The sequence below is a fragment of the Scyliorhinus torazame genome, chromosome 2 (genome assembly GCF_047496885.1).
Source record: "Scyliorhinus torazame isolate Kashiwa2021f chromosome 2, sScyTor2.1, whole genome shotgun sequence".
Classification (NCBI taxonomy): Eukaryota; Metazoa; Chordata; class Chondrichthyes; order Carcharhiniformes; family Scyliorhinidae; genus Scyliorhinus; species Scyliorhinus torazame.
Genome location: NC_092708.1, coordinates 61,569,146 through 61,586,038, shown reverse-complemented (window position 1 = coordinate 61,586,038; position 16,893 = coordinate 61,569,146). Strand labels below are relative to the sequence as shown.

The window sequence follows — 16,893 nt, the reverse complement described above, 5'->3', positions numbered from 1 at the left end:
GCGCGGAAATGCGGCGCATGCGCGGGAGCGTCGGCGGCCGCCGACAGTTTCCCGGCGCATGCGCAGTGTGGAGAGTCTCTTCCGCCTCCGCCATGGTGGAGGCCGTGGCGGAGGCGGAAGGGAAAGAGTGCCCCCACGCACAGGCCCGCCCGCGGATCGGTGGGCCCCGGTCGCGGGCCAGGCCACCATGGGGGCACCCCCAGGGGTCAGATCGCCCCGCGCCCCCCCCAGGACCCCGGAGCCCGCCCACGCCGCCTGGTCCCGCCGGTAAATACCAGCTTTGATTTACGCTGGCGGGACAGGCAATTTCTGGGTGGGACTTCGGCCCATCCGGGCCGGAGAATTGAGCGGGGGGTCCCTCCAACCGGCGCGGCCCGATTCCCGCCCCCGCCCAATCTCCGGTACTGGAGACTTCGGCGGGGGCGGGGGCGGGATTCACGGCAGGGGGGTCGGAGAATGACGCCCCTTGTTTTTGTTTTTCCCCGTCCCTCGCCAGTGACGTAACGAGGTTCCTGCCCAGTCATCTCCATACAGTTGAATACATCTTAATATGATTAACGAGCCTTCCCACCATTTTGTCCCTCCACTTTTTGAATTCGCCCCTCAACTGCTTTTTAAATGTGAAGCAGTCAAATGGAACTCGCCACGGGTGCACAGCTAGGTATAGCCCTCCGGGGGAGAGGGACATGCCCAGGCACTACCAAGGTGGCACTGTCACAGTGCTGGGGCAGTGCCAGGGATTGGCCTCTGCGGAGCTCCATTGTGTGGGGGATCCCCTTGCGCTTGAGTGGGAGAAGGGGGGTGGTTCCTTTTTTTGTCTTGGAGTTCGGGGTGCCCTTTAAAAACGGGACCCTGATCTCGGGATTCCCAGTGGCCGGCTTCTTCTGGTCTCGACCCGCCCTTGTGATAGCATGATCTACACTCCCAGCGGTTTTCAATTCTACCACCTTCTAAGATTTTGTGTGCAAATATCCTTGGGTTTCTCTTTCACCCCTTTAAAATGACACCATTTAGCTTGTATTGTCTCTCTTCATGTTTCTGCACTGAATTTCATCTGCCATTTGTCTGCCCTCACTAGAAGCTGGTCTAGGTCCTCATCTTGAAGTCTGTTTCTATCTTTCTCTTTGTTTCTTGCAAGTTTTGTGTCATGTGCAAATTTCACAATTGTGCCCAAGTCACCAATGTCCAAACGTGACAGCATGGATCACGACAAACACAACTGCAAACTTACTTCGAAAAACAACCATTGAGAACACCCTGCTTTCTATCCTTTCACTAGTATTGTATCCATGCCGCTAGAAACAGAAAATATAGAAACATAGGAAAAAAAGGAGCAGGAGGAGACCATCCAACCCTTCAAGCCTGCTCTGCCATTCATTATGATCATGGCTGATCATCCAACTGAATAGCATAATCGCTTTTCCTCCATATTCTATGATCCCCTTTGCCATTACTGCTATATCTAACGGCTTCTTGAAACCATACAATGTTTTGGACTCAACTACTTCCTGTGGTAACAAATTCCACAGACTGACCATTCTCTGGGTGAAGACATTTCTCCTCACCTCTGTTCTAAATGGTCTGCTCAGACTGTGTCCCCTGGTTCTGGGCACACCCAGCGTCGGGAACATCGTTCCTGCATCTACCCTGTCCAGTCCTGTTAGAATATTATAGGTTTCTCTGAGATCCCCCCATTCTGAACTCCAGCAAATACAATCCTAACTGATTCAATCTCTCCTCATATGTCAGTCCTGCTGTCCCAGGAATCAGTCTGGTAAACCTTTACCACATTCCCTCTATAGCTAGAACATCAGATAAGGAGACCAAAACTGCACACAAAATCCTAGGTATGGCCTCACCAAGGCCCTGTAAAATTGCAGCAAGACATCCCTGCTCATGTACTCGAACCCTCTCGCAATGAAGGCCAGCATACCATTTGCCGTCTTTACCGCCTGCGGTGCCTGCATGCTTACCTTCAGTGACCAGTGTACGAGGACACCAAGGTCTCGTTGCACATTCCTCTCTCCTAATTTATGGCCATTCAGATAATATTCTGCCTTCTTGTTTTAGCTACCAAAGTGGATGACCTCTCTATTATCCAAATTATACTGGATCTGCCATTCATTTGCTCACTCACTCAACTTGTCCAAATCACACTGAAGGATCTCTGCATCCTCCTCACAGCTTACCCTCCCACCCAACTTGGTGTCATTTGCAAATTTGGAGACATGACATTTTGTTCCCTCATATATATATTATGATATATATCATCAAGATATATTATGAAAAGTTGGGGTCCTAGCAGCGATCCCTGTGGTTTTGAAAAAGTCCCGTTTATTCCGACTCTTTGTTTCTGGTCTGCCAACCAGTTTTCTATCCATCTCAACACAACACTTACAATCCCATGAGCTTTAATTTTACACACTAATCTTTTCTGCGGGAAATTGTCATGAACTCCTTCTGAAAGTCCAAATACACCACATCACTGGCTCCCCTTCATCAATTCGGCTAGTTATATCCTCGAAGAATCCCAGTAGATTTGTCAAGTATGATTTTCCCTGCCGATCTGTCTGATCCTGCCACTGGTTTCTTCGTGCACTGCTATAAAATCTTTGGTAATGGATTCTAGAATTTTCCCCACTACTGAAATCAGGCTTAATGGTCCATGATTCCCTGCTTTCTCTCGACCTTCCTTTTTAAATAGTGGAGTTACAGTAGCCACCCCCCAATCTTCAGGAACTATTCCGCAGTCTATAGAATCCTTGAAGGTGGTCACCAATGCATCCACAATTTCTAGAGCCACCTCCTTCAGTACCCTGGGATATAGATTATAAAACTCTGGGGATTTATCAGCCTTCAATCCCATCAATTTCCCTAACACCATTTCTCTACTGATATTGAGCACCTTCAGTTCTTCCTTCTCACTAAACTCTACATTCCCCAAAGTTTCTGGTATCTTATTTGTGTCCTCATTTGTGAAGACAGAACCAAAGTGTGTATTTAGCTGCTGAGCCATTTCTTTGCCCCTATAATACATTCCCCTGTTTCTGACTGTAAGGGACCTTCATTTGACTTAACCAATCTTTTTCTCTTCACGTACCTATAGAAACGTTTACAATCAGTTTTTATGTTCCCTGCAAGCTTATTTTCAGACTCTATTTTTCCCTTCTTCAACAATCCCTGGTCTTTCTTTGCTGACTTCTAAACAGCTCCCAATCCTCAGACCTGTTGTTTTTCTTGTCCAATGTATATGCTACTTCCTTGGATTTAACACTAATTTCCCTTGTCATACATGGATTGACCACCTTTCCTGTTTTACTTTTGTGACAGACAGGAATAAACAATAGAAGCAGTTCCTCCATGCGCTTTTAGAATGTTTGCCATTGCCCATTCACTATCATCCCTTTAAGAAGTGCCTATTTCTGCACTTAATTCCTATGTTCTTTCATAAGGGCAGCATGGTAGCACAAGTGATTAGCACTGTGGCTTCACAGCACCAGGGTCCCAGGCTCAATTCCCTGCTGGGTCACTGTCTGTGCGGAGTCTGCACGTTCTCCCCGTGTCTGCGTGGGTTTCTTCCGGGTGCTCCGGCTTCCTCCCACAGTCCAAAGACGTGCAGGTTAGGTGGATTGGACATGATAAATTGCCCTTAGTGACCAAAAAAGGTTAGGAGGGGTTATTGGGTTACAGGGATAGGTTGGAAGTGAAGGCTTAAGTGGGACGGTGCAGACTCGATGGGCCGAATGTTCTCAATGTTCTATGTAACCCTTACCGAACCAAAATCTGCCAATCACAATTTTAAATGTTTTGTTTGACTTAACCTAAGCTGTCTTGAGTGCAAGGGGTAGGAATTCCAGATTTGCACTACCATGAGTGACTTTGCCCCTAAAAAGCCCCAATCTAATGTTTTGCTTCCACACTGCCCCGGCCACCCCAACTCTAGACAGATCTGCAGTTTAAAATTGTGTATTTAAACGGTTTTGACGCAGGTGTATTTGGGTTATCTGTGTCTGCTATTTCCCAAAACACTGGCAGGTTGCTGTCCTGATATAAACCTGGCACATGGCTCAACATCCAAGAAGACCAGGGGCGAAATTCTCCGTTATCGGCGGAAAGTCCGCCGATCGGCGCAAAAAACGGCGCAAATCCGACTTGCGTCACGTCGGAAAAATGGGTCGATAGTCTCCGGCCCGAAATGGGCTAGCAGCGACGTAACAGGATCCGCGCTTGCGCAGTGGTTCACGCCGTGCAGCGTCATACGCGCTGCACGGCGTGACGGCTCATAAGGCCACGCTGCTCCCCCCCACCCAACCGGAACACCCGACCGCAACACCCGACTGGATGGCTGGCCGTCGCTCAGCCCCGAGGTTCGAGTCACGCGATGTGGAGGCGCTCCTGGACGCGGTGGAGCAGAGGAGGGACGCCCTGTATCCCGGGCACGGCCGCAGAGTTGCCCCACGCCAGAGCCGGCGTCTGTGGAGGGAAGTGGCAGAGGCCGTCACCGCTGTGGCCCTGACACCACGGACAGGCACCCAGTGCCACAAGAAGGTGAACGGCCTCGTCAGAGCAGGCAGGGTGAGCCTGCCCCATATCCCCCATATCCCCCCTCCCCATATCCCCCCTCCCCCATATCCCCCATATACCTCCTCCCCATATCCCCCCTCCCCCATATCCCCCCTCCCCATATCCCCCCTCCCCATATCCCCCCTCCCCCATTTCCCCCATATCCCCCCTCCCCCATATCCCCCATATCCCCCCTCCCCCATATCCCCCTTCCCCCATATCCCCCCTCCCCCATATCCCCATATCCCCCACTCCCCCATATCCCCCCCTCCCCCATATCCCCCCCTCCCCCATATCCCCCATATCCCCCCTCCCCCATATCCCCCCTCCCCCATATCCCCCATATCCCCCTCCCCATATCCCCCTCCCCCATATCCCCCCTCCCCCATATCCCCCCTCCCCCATATCCCCCCTCCCCCATATCCCCCTCCCCCATATCCCCCCTCCCCCATATCCCCCCTCCCCATATCCCCCCTCCCCCATATCCCCCCCTCCCCCATATCCCCCATATCCCCAAGTGAATCCAGCCCTAACCTTAACCTCTGCAATGCACGCGCAACCGATGGCGTGCATTCATATACCTGCCTAACACTGTTGCCTTTTACCCCTGCACCCCCCCCCCCACAGGAGAAGCGCGCACACAACAATAGGGAGCATGTGAGGACTGGAGGAGGGCCCGCTGATGAGAGGCCACTGACCGTACACGAGGAAAGGGCCCTGGAACTGGCTGGCAGACCTGAGGACCGGGAGGTTGCTGATGCAGAGGTCAGGGGCGTACTAGCGAGTGAGCCACCGACAGCCCGTCCCCATATCCCCCCTCCCCTATATCCCCCTCCCCCGTATCACCTGATCACTGCCTGATGTCTAACCATGCATGCTTCATTGTGTATCGCAGGACCAAACGTCCAGGCACCCATCCCCGCAGATGCAGACCGCCCGCAGGATGCCCCTCGGAGACCACAGGAGACGGAGAGACCCACACCCTCCAGCATGCGACGCCCGCAGGATGCCCCTCGGAGACCACAGGAGACGGAGAGACCCGCACCCTCCAGCATGCGACGCCCGCAGGATGCCCCTCGGAGACCACGGGAGACGGAGAGACCCGGACCCTCCAGCATGCGACGCCCGCAGGATGCCCCTCGCACACCACGGGAGACGGAGAGACCTGGAGCAACAGGGAGACAACACCCCCGTCACGTGCGGGAGCGACCACCCAGCGACGAGGGGGGCAGCCACAGGCCCCCGTCACATCCGAGCCAGGACACCACTACCCAGGACACCACTACCCAGGACACCACTACCCAGGACACCACTACCCAGGACACCCCTACCCGGGACAGCACTACCCAGGACACCCCTACCCGGGACAGCACTACCCAGGAAGACGAAATACCGGACAGTGACTCAGAGTGGATGGGTGGAGACGAACCCCCACCCCAAAGTGCCATGGACTCAGAGTGGGACGAAGAGCACGACACAATGCCCCTGCTGTCACCAACACCCTCCACCATCGCAGAAACACTCACCACGGTTGGGCACTTTAGTGATGAGGCGTCTGGTACACTCACTGGTGCGCACAACACAGCCGTCCCAGTACAGCAGGTGGAGGTAGGAGCAGCAGAGGGACCGGGCGGTCGGAGGGCAGCCCAGCCCAAGCGAACACCTGCCGCCCAGATGGATCCCGGGTTCCTGCAGTTACCACACCCACACATAGATCCGATGCAACCACCGACGCGGAGACGAGCGAAGAGGGTGACGGGCGGCTTGCGGCGGCTGCGGTCGCAGGTGGAGGAGTCCACCCGCGTCCAGGAGCTGGGAGTGGTGCCGGTCATGCATGCCACCCAGGCTGACACCGCACGGGTGGCGTCCGCAGTGGAGGCAATGGGTGCGACGGTGTCAGACATGGGGAACGGTTTGCGAGGCCTGGGGCCTTCCGTGCAGGCGGCGTCTGTGGCCCAGGAAATGGCTGCCTTCTCACAGGAGGCCATGAGCAAGTGCCAGCGCCAGATGGCAGAGGCGCTCAACGCCATAGCCCAGTCTCTGCAGGCCATGGCCCAGTCTCTGCAGGCCATCGCTGAGGGCATCGGCGCCAGTGGCCATGTGCGAGCCGGCGTCGCACTGTCACAGACAGGGTTTGCCAACCCCCTGGGCTCCATGGCTGCAAACCTGCAGACCCCTGTCGATACCAGCACGGGCCTCCAGGACTGGCAGCGCCAGATGTCGGGGGTCGTCGGATGGCCAGTCCGTTCGCATCCCCCACCCATGTAGAGGCCTGGGGGCCATCGGGCACCCCGAGGGAGGAGGAGGTGGTGTGGTCCGTCTCGGCTCCCTCTGTAGGGGAGGTCCCGGTACACCGCGACACCTCGGACTCCCCCCCTTCCGTCCCAGGTGCAACGGGTGGGCAACGGGCAGGACAGGCTGGCAGCTCGCCATCCCAGTCGCCCGGGCCGCAGCCTGGCCCATCTAGGCAAGGCGCCCCAGGAAACGGCCGCCAAAGGGATCCAGTGTCAGAGGGCAGGAATCACAGGAGTCCACCTCCAGTTCTGCTGTACCGTCTGGGGAACCACGTAGACGTAGTCAAAGGGCACATAAGGCCAAACAATTAGACACTGAGTAAGTTGGCACGGGTGCAGGGCACAGATGAGTTTTAGGGGCTAGGGCACGTGCATGAACTCCTTTGGTTATTAAAGTCAATGTTACACCTACCGAAGCTGCCTTTGTGCTCTGTCCAAAGTGTGCAAGGGTGTCATGTACGTTGAGCGCAAGTGTGTGTGTGAGGGGTGGTCTTACCTCAGCCCCAGGTGAGTCTGCCCCCTTCCCCCTGGGCTGTCATCAACATCCCCCGGGCAGAGGGCGGGACCGTGCGGTGCAGTGTCACAGCCGCATGCAGGGATGGTCCGGGTGGATGGTGGTACTGTGGCCATGGGTCAGACATAGTCCAACGATGTAGAGCCAGGAGCTCATCGCTGGGGGGGTTGTCATCATCCTCCATGGCCTGCGATAGACACGCGTCCACCCGCAATTGTGTGAGCCCGGCCCATTGTGCCGCAGGTGGATCGGCAATGGGGGTGGGGGGGTGGTGTGCATGCGGGTGGGGTGGGTGGGGTTGGGGAGGGGGGTGAGGGTGATGGGTGGGTGGATGGGTGGGGGGTGTGGGTGGTCGGCTGTTGCCATGGTGTGCGGTCTGTGGCCATACTACCCGATTCCCACGCCCATCTAGTCAGTGAAGCGGGCGTCTATCAGTCTTTCCCGTGCCCGCTGGGCCAGCCGGTAACGGTGGACAGCCACCCGCCTGTGTCTATCCCGTCTGCCCTGACCATTGCCCCCATCCCCCTCATCTGGGGAGCACTGGGCCTCTTCCTGCTGCTACTCCACTCCGCCCTCCTCTGCCTGCGGCACATCGCCCCTCTGCTGGGCTATGTTGTGCAGGACGCAGCACACCACAATGATGTGGCCGACCCTATCTGACCGATACTGGAGGGCGCCCCCAGAGAGGTCCAGGCACCTGAAACGCGTGGCCTCCGTATAGGCGTCATCAGCCACGATCGCAATGGGTAGCCCCTGTCGCCCAGCAACCAGCCCCTCAGCCGGGGATGGCGTCCCTCGTACATGCCGGGGATGGATGACCGCGACAACACGAATGAGTCGTGTACACTGCCTGGGTGACGGGCGCAGACGTGCAGGATCATCATGCGGTGGTCGCAGACCACCTGTACGTTCATCGAATAGGTCCCCTTCCTATTAGTGAACACGGCCCTGTTATCTGCAGGTGGCCGCACGGCAACGTGCATCCCATCGATCGCGCCCTAGACCATGGGGAACCCGGCAACGGCAGAGAAGCCCACGGCCCGGGCATCTTGGCTGGCCCGGTCCATGGGGAAGCGGATGTAGCGGTGCGCCATGGCATATAGGGCATCTGTCACTGCCCGGATGCACCGGTGCACCGATGTCTGCGATATGCCGGACAGGTCCCCACTCGGTGCCTGGAATGACCCCGTTGCATAAAAGTTCAGGGCCACCGTAACCTTGACGGACACGGGGAGAGGGTGTCCCCCGCCAGTGCCACGCGGTGACAGGTGTGCCAGCATGTGGCAGATGAGTGCCACGGTTTCCCGGCTCATCCGGAGTCTCCTCCTGCATTCCCGGTCCGTGAGGTCCTGGTATGACTGCCGGGGCCGGTACACACGGGGCGCCCTCGGGTGCCTCCGTTGCCGTGGGGCCGCGACGTCCTCCTCCCCCTCCTCGTCCTGTCGGTCAGGTGTCCCTCCAGCCTGGGCGGCTGCCGCCTGCCCCTCTGCGGCAGCCTGCGCCGCCTCTCTGGCACGCTCCTCCTCCTCCTCCTCCTCATCCAGGGCAACATAGACATGAGCGGCTGCCACCACGGCGGCCAACATCGCTGGATGATCTGAAAACATGACGGCCTGGTGGGGGGGAGGGGAACGACGACATGTCATCATTGCCCATATCCCCTCCTCCCCCCAGCCAGGTGGAATGGACCGCATGGGTCCAACTGTTGGAGGCTGGCACCTGGCCAGGTGGACCAACTCACTTGCCCTCCCATCCCCCTCCTCGGCACGGACCCCCCCCCCAACCTCCACCCCAGCACGGACCCCCCACCCAACCCCCAACCTCCACCCCAGCACGGACCCCCCCCCCAACCTCCACCCCGGCACGGCACGGACCCCCCCCAACCTCCACCCCAGCACGGACCCCCCCCCCAACCTCCACCCCGGCACGGACCCCCCCCCCCCCCCAACCTCCACCCCAGTACGGACCCCCCCCCAACCCCCAACCTCCACCCCGGCACGGCACGGACCCCCCCCAACCTCCACCCCAGCACGGACCCCCCCCAACCTCCACCCCAGCACGGACCCCCCCCCCAACCCCCAACCTCCACCCCCTCCCGGCACTCCCCCGGAGCCCAGCCTACTCTAACCACCCCCCCCCCCCCCCCCGCCGCACACACACACACACAACCCGAGACACACCTCTCCTCACGCAATCAGACTGCGGCCACGCCATTGCCTGCCCAGAGCCAACCCCCCAGGCCGTCACTCACCTCCTCGCTGGTCAGCGTGAGCCTGGAGCACCGGGTCACGCCGATGAAAAGGAGGTTTGATTCACGTCGACGTGAACGGTCATCACGTCGACGGGACTTCGGCCCATCCGGAAGGGAGAATATCGGCAGGCCGAAAATCGGCTGCCTTGCGCAGACCCGTGACATTCTCCGCGGCAGCGCGCCATCAACGCCCCGCCGACTTTTCTCCCTTCGGAGACTTCGGCAACCGGCGGGGGCGGGATTCACGGCGGCCGACGGCCATTCTCCGACCCTCTGGGGGGTCGGAGAATGACGCCCCAGGTTCTCCCTGGAAGTCAGTCTTGATTTACATTGGGGTTATCACCCTTTTCACTTGACTCTTGCTTTGGAAACAGGCAACATAACCACTCCATTGGCACAACTAACAAAGCAGAATGAGTTTCTGCCAAATTTGGAACAGTGCTGACACTTAGCAGTTTGTGAGGAATATAAATGCAGGTTTGTGCTGTAGATTGACAAACACTGGGAACTGGAATAAGGCCGCCTGAATGGGTTTCACTTCAGACTTCCACACACATGAGACAACGGAAGGCAAATGCTTGACAAGAGAATGAAGAATCAAATTCTCATGGGAATCTGTTAAAATATATTTGAACAGTCCCAAAAAGCCTGACCACGGATGAACAAAAAACATGCTGAAATGGCAGAGAAGTAAAGCTAGAAAATTTGTCATCAAATCAAGTGATCTTACATCAAATCACATTTCATTGACAGATTGTAAAATCTTCTGCTTCGAGTACCCCATACTAATTACTGAGAATTTTATACTGCTACACTATGGATGCTGGGAGAATGACATGCAATCTTTACGGTGGCACAGTAGTTAGCACTGCTGCCTCACAGCACCAGGGACCAGGGTTCAATTGCAGCCTTGGGTGACTGTCTGTTCTCACCGTGTTGGCATGGGTTTCCTCCCGGTGCCCCGGTTTCCTTCCACAGTCCAAAGATGTGCAGGTTAGGTGCATCGGCCATGCTAAATTGTCCCTTAGTATTCAAAAGATGTGCAGATTAGGTGGGGTTATGGGATAGAAAGGGGGGAGTGGGCATAGGTACGGTACTCTTTCAGAGAGTCAGTCAAGACTCAATGGGCAAAATGGTCTCCTTCTGCAGGGATTCTACCGATGAAATTAAATCTATTTTCTGTAGTCTGGTGGATCCAAGTTAAAATCTAAATGAAATGAAACAAAATGAAAATCGTTTATTGTCACAAGTAGGCTTCAAAAGGAGTTACTGTGAAAAGCCCCGAGTCGCCATATTCCGGCGCCTGTTCGGGGAGGCTGGTACGGGAATTGAACCGTGCTGCTGGCCTACCTTGGTCTGCTTTCAAAGCCAGCGATTTAGCCCTGTGCTAAACAGTCCCTAAATAATGTGGGGCTGGATTTTGGGACCCCATTTTGGGGGTGGCGGTGTGTTTTCTTGGCCCCCACCGGACCATTGTTTTGAGGCCGGATGGAGGGACAGCATGGTTACCCGCCCACAGACAGCAAGTTGTCAATGAAACAAATTAAGGTCAAATGAAGGAGGCTGACCGGGATTGTAGAGTTAGCTTCCAGATTGCCAGAGGCAGCAGAAGCTGGTTGGAGGAGCCTTCCGGTCACAGTACAGATTGGGGGTGGAGGTAGGAGCCTCAGGCAGGCTCAGAGCCTGTAGTTTCCTGCTTAGGAGCAACAGCAGCCACATGCTGCCCCATAGAGGGGCTTGCCCCACCTCTGTGGTATTTTGGCTGAAAATGCAAATTTGTGTTTAGACTTGGAGAAGGTCAGAGAGAGGGTACCTCCATTTTGGAACACCTTCTACCTGCTATTTCATGCTGCTACTCCTTGAAAGTTGGAGAGTCTCAGTTTGACTTTTTAACCTTGAGAGCCCACCCGATTTTCTCATGGAAGCCTGCCAGCTGCCCATTCATTCGCTGGTCTGGGAAAAAGCATTGTTTCCCACTTAGTGAAGATTTCTGACCATAACTTGAGCCCAATGGCAGAAACCTGGAGGCAAAATCCAGCCCATATGTTGTCCAAAGAAACATATGTAAGTACCACAAAAAGGTAATCTGATTAGAGATTATTTAAACTAACTATGGGCGGGGTATTGTGCTGAGGATAAGGGTTTTGGCCACCCACTGGAGAGGTAGCGAGACCTCCAGGTCACCTCTTTCTGGGAAGACCTAGCTGGTACGATGTGCCAATTATGCAGTTGATAGACTGTTTGCGGACCTTGTCCCGGGATCAGGATCCTAGGAACGGAAGTTCTGCCTATCTCTAATTGACCGGCAGCTCTTTCAAACAGTTATACCACTGTGGAGGTGGTGGCACTTGCCAGAACGATAAGCGCCTGAGGCCCAGGATGTAGGTTAGAAGTGAGTGATGGCAGGAGTGGGAGACGTGGGAGAGAGGGTGTAGTGGAATCAGCAGCAAGGGCAAAGGGATACACTCTCAATGCCACTTCCACTTTGTGATGTTGGGTCCGTTGAACCCACCATCAACCCTCCAGGAGCCTTCAAGCAAACACACCATTGTTTCTTCATCATGCATGTCACATGGAAGTTTCCCGCCCACTGCTGGGTTAACACCTGCTTTGGTGGGATTGCCCACTTATGGGCCTCAATTGGCAGCAGGAGAGGAAGGCCATCCACAGGCCTTCCTGCCTCAGACTTCACCAGGGTGGAAGTAGGAAGATGGCAGTGTCTCCACCAGCCACCCTCCCGCCTGATTAAATCTCCCTGCCACCAAACTCACTGAAGAGATGGGCCCCAAAATATACAAGGCACGATGCCACCCAATGTTCCTTAACACTAAAGAGCAATTTTTAGTGTTCGCAGTCAGATCAGACAAAAAGATTATTTTTCCTTTATTTAATAAAAGACTGGGTGGCAGGGTAGTGCAGTGGTTAGCACTGTTGCCTCAGGGCGCAAAGGACCTGCGTTCAATCCTGGTCCCGGGTCACTGGAGCTTGCACATTCTCCCTGTGACTGCGTGGGTCTCACCCCCACAACCCAAAGATCTGCAGGTGGATTGGCCATGCTAAATTGCCACTTCATTAACAGAAAAATGAATAAAAGAGAACATAAAGATAATGGGTACTCACATCGCGCCCGTGAATAATTGTATGTCTACTTCTTCCTTCGTAATCCACCACTTCAATGTAATCGAGATAAACATCTGCCCAGTAGACCAATTTGGTTACCAAATCAAGTGTGATGGCGTATGGTTGTTCTATTTTGTTGTCCACAATCCTGGATCGGCTTTGACCATCCATGTCACATCTTTCAATCTTGGCAACATCCCCATAGTCAGTGAAGAATAGTTTTCTGTCAAAAATGGAACAATCATAAATGAAGTATTAAAAGTTCTGCGGCCAATACAAACCTAAAATCACATGTAAATGTATTCTAATCTTGGGCAACAAAAGTGCTGAAATTAGACGTTGCAAACGGTGTTGCAATCTTAGTTTGAACAGTTAAACATCGCTTATTTTATTAATACGCTCACTTATACCCACTGTTAGATCAGCTCAATGACTGTAAGATGCTCACACATTAATTAATTAATCAATACTTTCACTTCCTCAGTTTACCGCTTAAGCCATTATACTTTAGGTTCAATGCTTAATACTCACAACCAACCTGCGTGAAGTTGGGGAAATATTTCGAAAGCAATTTTGATCATGCACAGATAAGGGCACAATCCCGTTGTTTGAACTTGTTGCCAGAAATCTAATGAGACAGACGACCAGTACAAAGGCATGGATAAGCATTTCTTTTCAACATGCACAATCTCATTAGAATCTCGGCTGGGATTCTCCCCTACCCGGCGGGGCGGGGGGCCCCGGCGGGATGGAGTGGCGGGAATCACTCCGGCGTTGAGTCTTCCCAAATGTGCTGATTTCTCCGCACCTTTAGGGGCCAAGCCCTCACCTTGAGGGTCTAGGCCTGTGCCGGAGTGGTTAGCGCATTGCCGGCCGGCGGGAAAGGCCTTTCACGCCACGCCAGCCAGGGCCAAAGGTACTGCGCGGCCAGCGGAAGTCCGTGCGGCTACTGACGTCATCCCCGCGCATGCGCTGGGGTGGGTGTCGCGGAGGCAATGGCCAAGGCGGAAGGAAAAGAGTGCCCCCACAGCACAGGCCCGCCCGCGGATTGGTGGACCCCGATCGCGGGCCAGGCCACCGTGGGGGAACCCCCCGGGGCCAGATCACCCCTCGCCCCTACCAGGACCCCGGAGCCTGCCCGCGCCACCAGTCCCGCCGGTAAGATAGGTGGTTTGATTCACGCCGGCGGGACTGGCATGACAGCAGCGGGACTTCGGCCCATCGCGGGGCGGAGAATCGCTGGGGGGGGGGGCGGGGGGCCCACCGACCGGCGCGGCGCGATTCCCGCCCCTGATGAATTTTCGGTGCCGGAGAATTCGGCGGCCGGCGGGGGTGGGATTCACGCCCCCCCCCCCCCACCCCGACGATTCTCCAACACGGCGGGGGGTCGGAGAATCCCGCCCATTGTCTTCAAATGACCCAGGTAAAAAAAGTAACAAATCTTTACCTTTGTTGAAGAACATAAAAGCGTGATGAGAAAACTTGAATTTAATATCATTATTATTCTTCACATCTAAAAATATTTATTTTGCTCCACATCCTCTATTCAAGTAAAAAAAAGAGGCTTTGATGTTGCTATTCAAATAGCTTTGCTTAGCTAAATTTGCACGATTTTTCCTAAGATGTGCAGACCACTAACCATTGAGTAAGATCTGCAGGGCAAAGTTTAGGTGAAAGCAGTCGCCCGGGATTGCTGCAGAAAAATAGTTACTCTGGCTTGAGGATGTTAACTGAAGGGAATATCATGCACCAGGAAGGAAACTGGGTCATATTCAATTTTTCCATTTGTGAGAATAGACGAGGGAATATTTAAAACATAATGAATTATGCTTGCTTTCCAAGTTCACGGTAAATAGTATGATTTACAGACTTTTTTTTTTTCTCTCTCCTCTATTGTGTTGGATTATTCTTGGTACATTGAAAACAGCGCGGGAGCTGAGTGAGCCGGGACATTGAAAACAGCGCGGGAGCTGAGTGAGCCGGGACATTGAAAACAGCGTGGGAGCTGAGTGAGCCGGGACATTGAAAACAGCGCGGGAGATTTAAAAAGCGCAGGAGCTGCAAGTCAGAGCGGAGATTTTAAAAGATCACGGCCTAGTTTCGGGAGCCGTTCGGAGGAGGAGAAGCAGTCTCTGTCAGGGAGAGAACCTGAGAACATCTAAGACACTCAGAAGGTAAGAGGGTAAGTAAGTGATTTTTACTCATTTTTACTTTTATACCTTTTTCAAATTGTGTGTGTGGGGGGAAACTGAAGTGACATCACAGAAAAGCTATGACCTGAGTGGCTGGTTGGGAATCTACACTAAATTAAAAAATTAAGCATTGGTAACTAATTAAACATAATTACTTAATTATAATGGAGAGGGGTATCTAAGCCAGAGATCGGAGAGTACTATATTTAGCTTTCGCATTTATATTAGAAATCTAGTGCTAGGAAACAGATAGTTAACAGTAACTTTGAAAACATTTTAAATATATATAATTTTTTTTTTTAAACGTTTAATTTTAATTAATTGACGCAATGTCAGTTAGAGGGGTGCAGTGCTCTGACTGTGAGATGTGGCAGGTCCGGGAGGCTTCCAGCGTCCCGAATGGCTTCATCTGCAGAAAGTGCACCCAACTGGAGCTCCTCACAGACCGCATGGTTCGGTTGGAGCAGCAATTGGATGCACTTAGGAGCATGCAGGTGGCGGAAAGCGTCATAGATCGCAGTTATATAAATGTGGTCACACCCAAGGTGCAGGCAGAGAAATGGGTGACCACCAGAAAGAGCAGGCAGTCAGTGCAGGAATCCCCTGTGGTTGTCCCCCTCTCGAACAGATATACCCCTTTGGATACTGTCGGGGGGATAGCCTATCAGGGGAAAACAGCAGCAGCCAGAGCAGTGGCACCACGGCTGGCTCTGATGTTCAGAAGGGAGGGTCAAAGCGCAGAAGAGCAATAGTAATAGGGGACTCTATAGTCAGGGGCACAGATAGGCGCTTCTGTGGACGTGAAAGAGACTCCAGGATGGTATGTTGCCTCCCTGGTGCCAGGGTCCAGGATGTCTCTGAACGGGTAGAGGGCATCCTGAAGGGGGAGGGCAAACAGGCAGAGGTTGTTGTACATATTGGTACTAACGACATAGGCAGGAAGGGGCATGAGATCCTGCAGCACGAGTTCAGGGAGCTAGGCAGAAAGTTAAAAGACAGGACCTCGAGGGTTGTAATCTCGGGATTACTCCCTGTGCCACGTGCCAGTGAGGCTAGAAATAGGAAGATAGAGCAGCTAAACACGTGGCTAAACAGCTGGTGTAGGAGGGAGGGTTTCCATTATCTGGACCACTGGGAGCTCTTCCGGGGCAGGTGTGACCGATATAAAAAGGACGGGTTGCATCTAAACCGGAGAGGCATAAATATCCTGGCCGCGAGGTTTGCTAGTGTTACACGGGAGGGTTTAAACTAGTATGGCAGGGGGTGGGCACGGGAGCAATAGGTCAGAAGGTGAGAGCATTGAGGGAGAACTAGGGAATAGGGACAGTGGGGCTCTGAGGCAGAGCAGACAGGGAGAAGTTGCTGAACACAGCGGGTCTGGTGGCCTGAAGTGCATATGTTTTAATGCAAGAAGTATTTCGGGTAAGGCAGATGAACTTAGAACTTGGATTAGTACTTGGAACAATGATGTTGTTGCCATTACAGAGACCTGGTTGAGGGAAGGGCAGGATTGGCAGCTAAACGTTCCAGGATTTAGATGTTTCAGGCGGGATAGAGGGGGATGTAAAAGGGGAGGCGGAGTTGCGCTACTGGTTAGGGAGAATATCACAGCTGTACTGCGGGAGGACACCTCAGAGGGCAGTGAATCTATATGGGTAGAGATCAGGAATAAGAAGGGTGCAGTCACAATGTTGGGGGTTTACTACAGGCCTCCCAACAGCCCGCAGGAGATAGAGGAGCAGATAGGCAGACAGATTTTGGAAAAGAGTAAAAACAACAGGGTTTTGGTGATGGGAGACTTCAACTACCCCAATATTGACTGGGACTCACTTAGTGCCAGGGGCTTAGACGGGGCGGGGTTTGTAAGGAGCATCCAGGAGGGCTTCTTAAAACAATACGTAGACAGTCCAACTAGGGAAGGGGCGGTACTGGACCTGGTATTGGGGAATGAGCCCGGCC

The 16,893-nt window shown here is 54.0% G+C and overlaps 1 protein-coding gene across 1 annotated transcript in view; it reads right to left on the bottom strand.

Annotated features, from left to right (window-relative positions):
* Positions 1 to 16,893, bottom strand: part of LOC140406652 (low-density lipoprotein receptor-related protein 1-like) — a 1,475,832-nt gene that overhangs the window by 1,441,790 nt on the left and 17,149 nt on the right. The window contains exon 2 of the mRNA XM_072494659.1: positions 12,743 to 12,965. Coding sequence (XP_072350760.1) covers positions 12,743 to 12,965 — 223 coding nt within the window. The remainder of the gene's footprint in view (positions 1 to 12,742; positions 12,966 to 16,893) is intronic.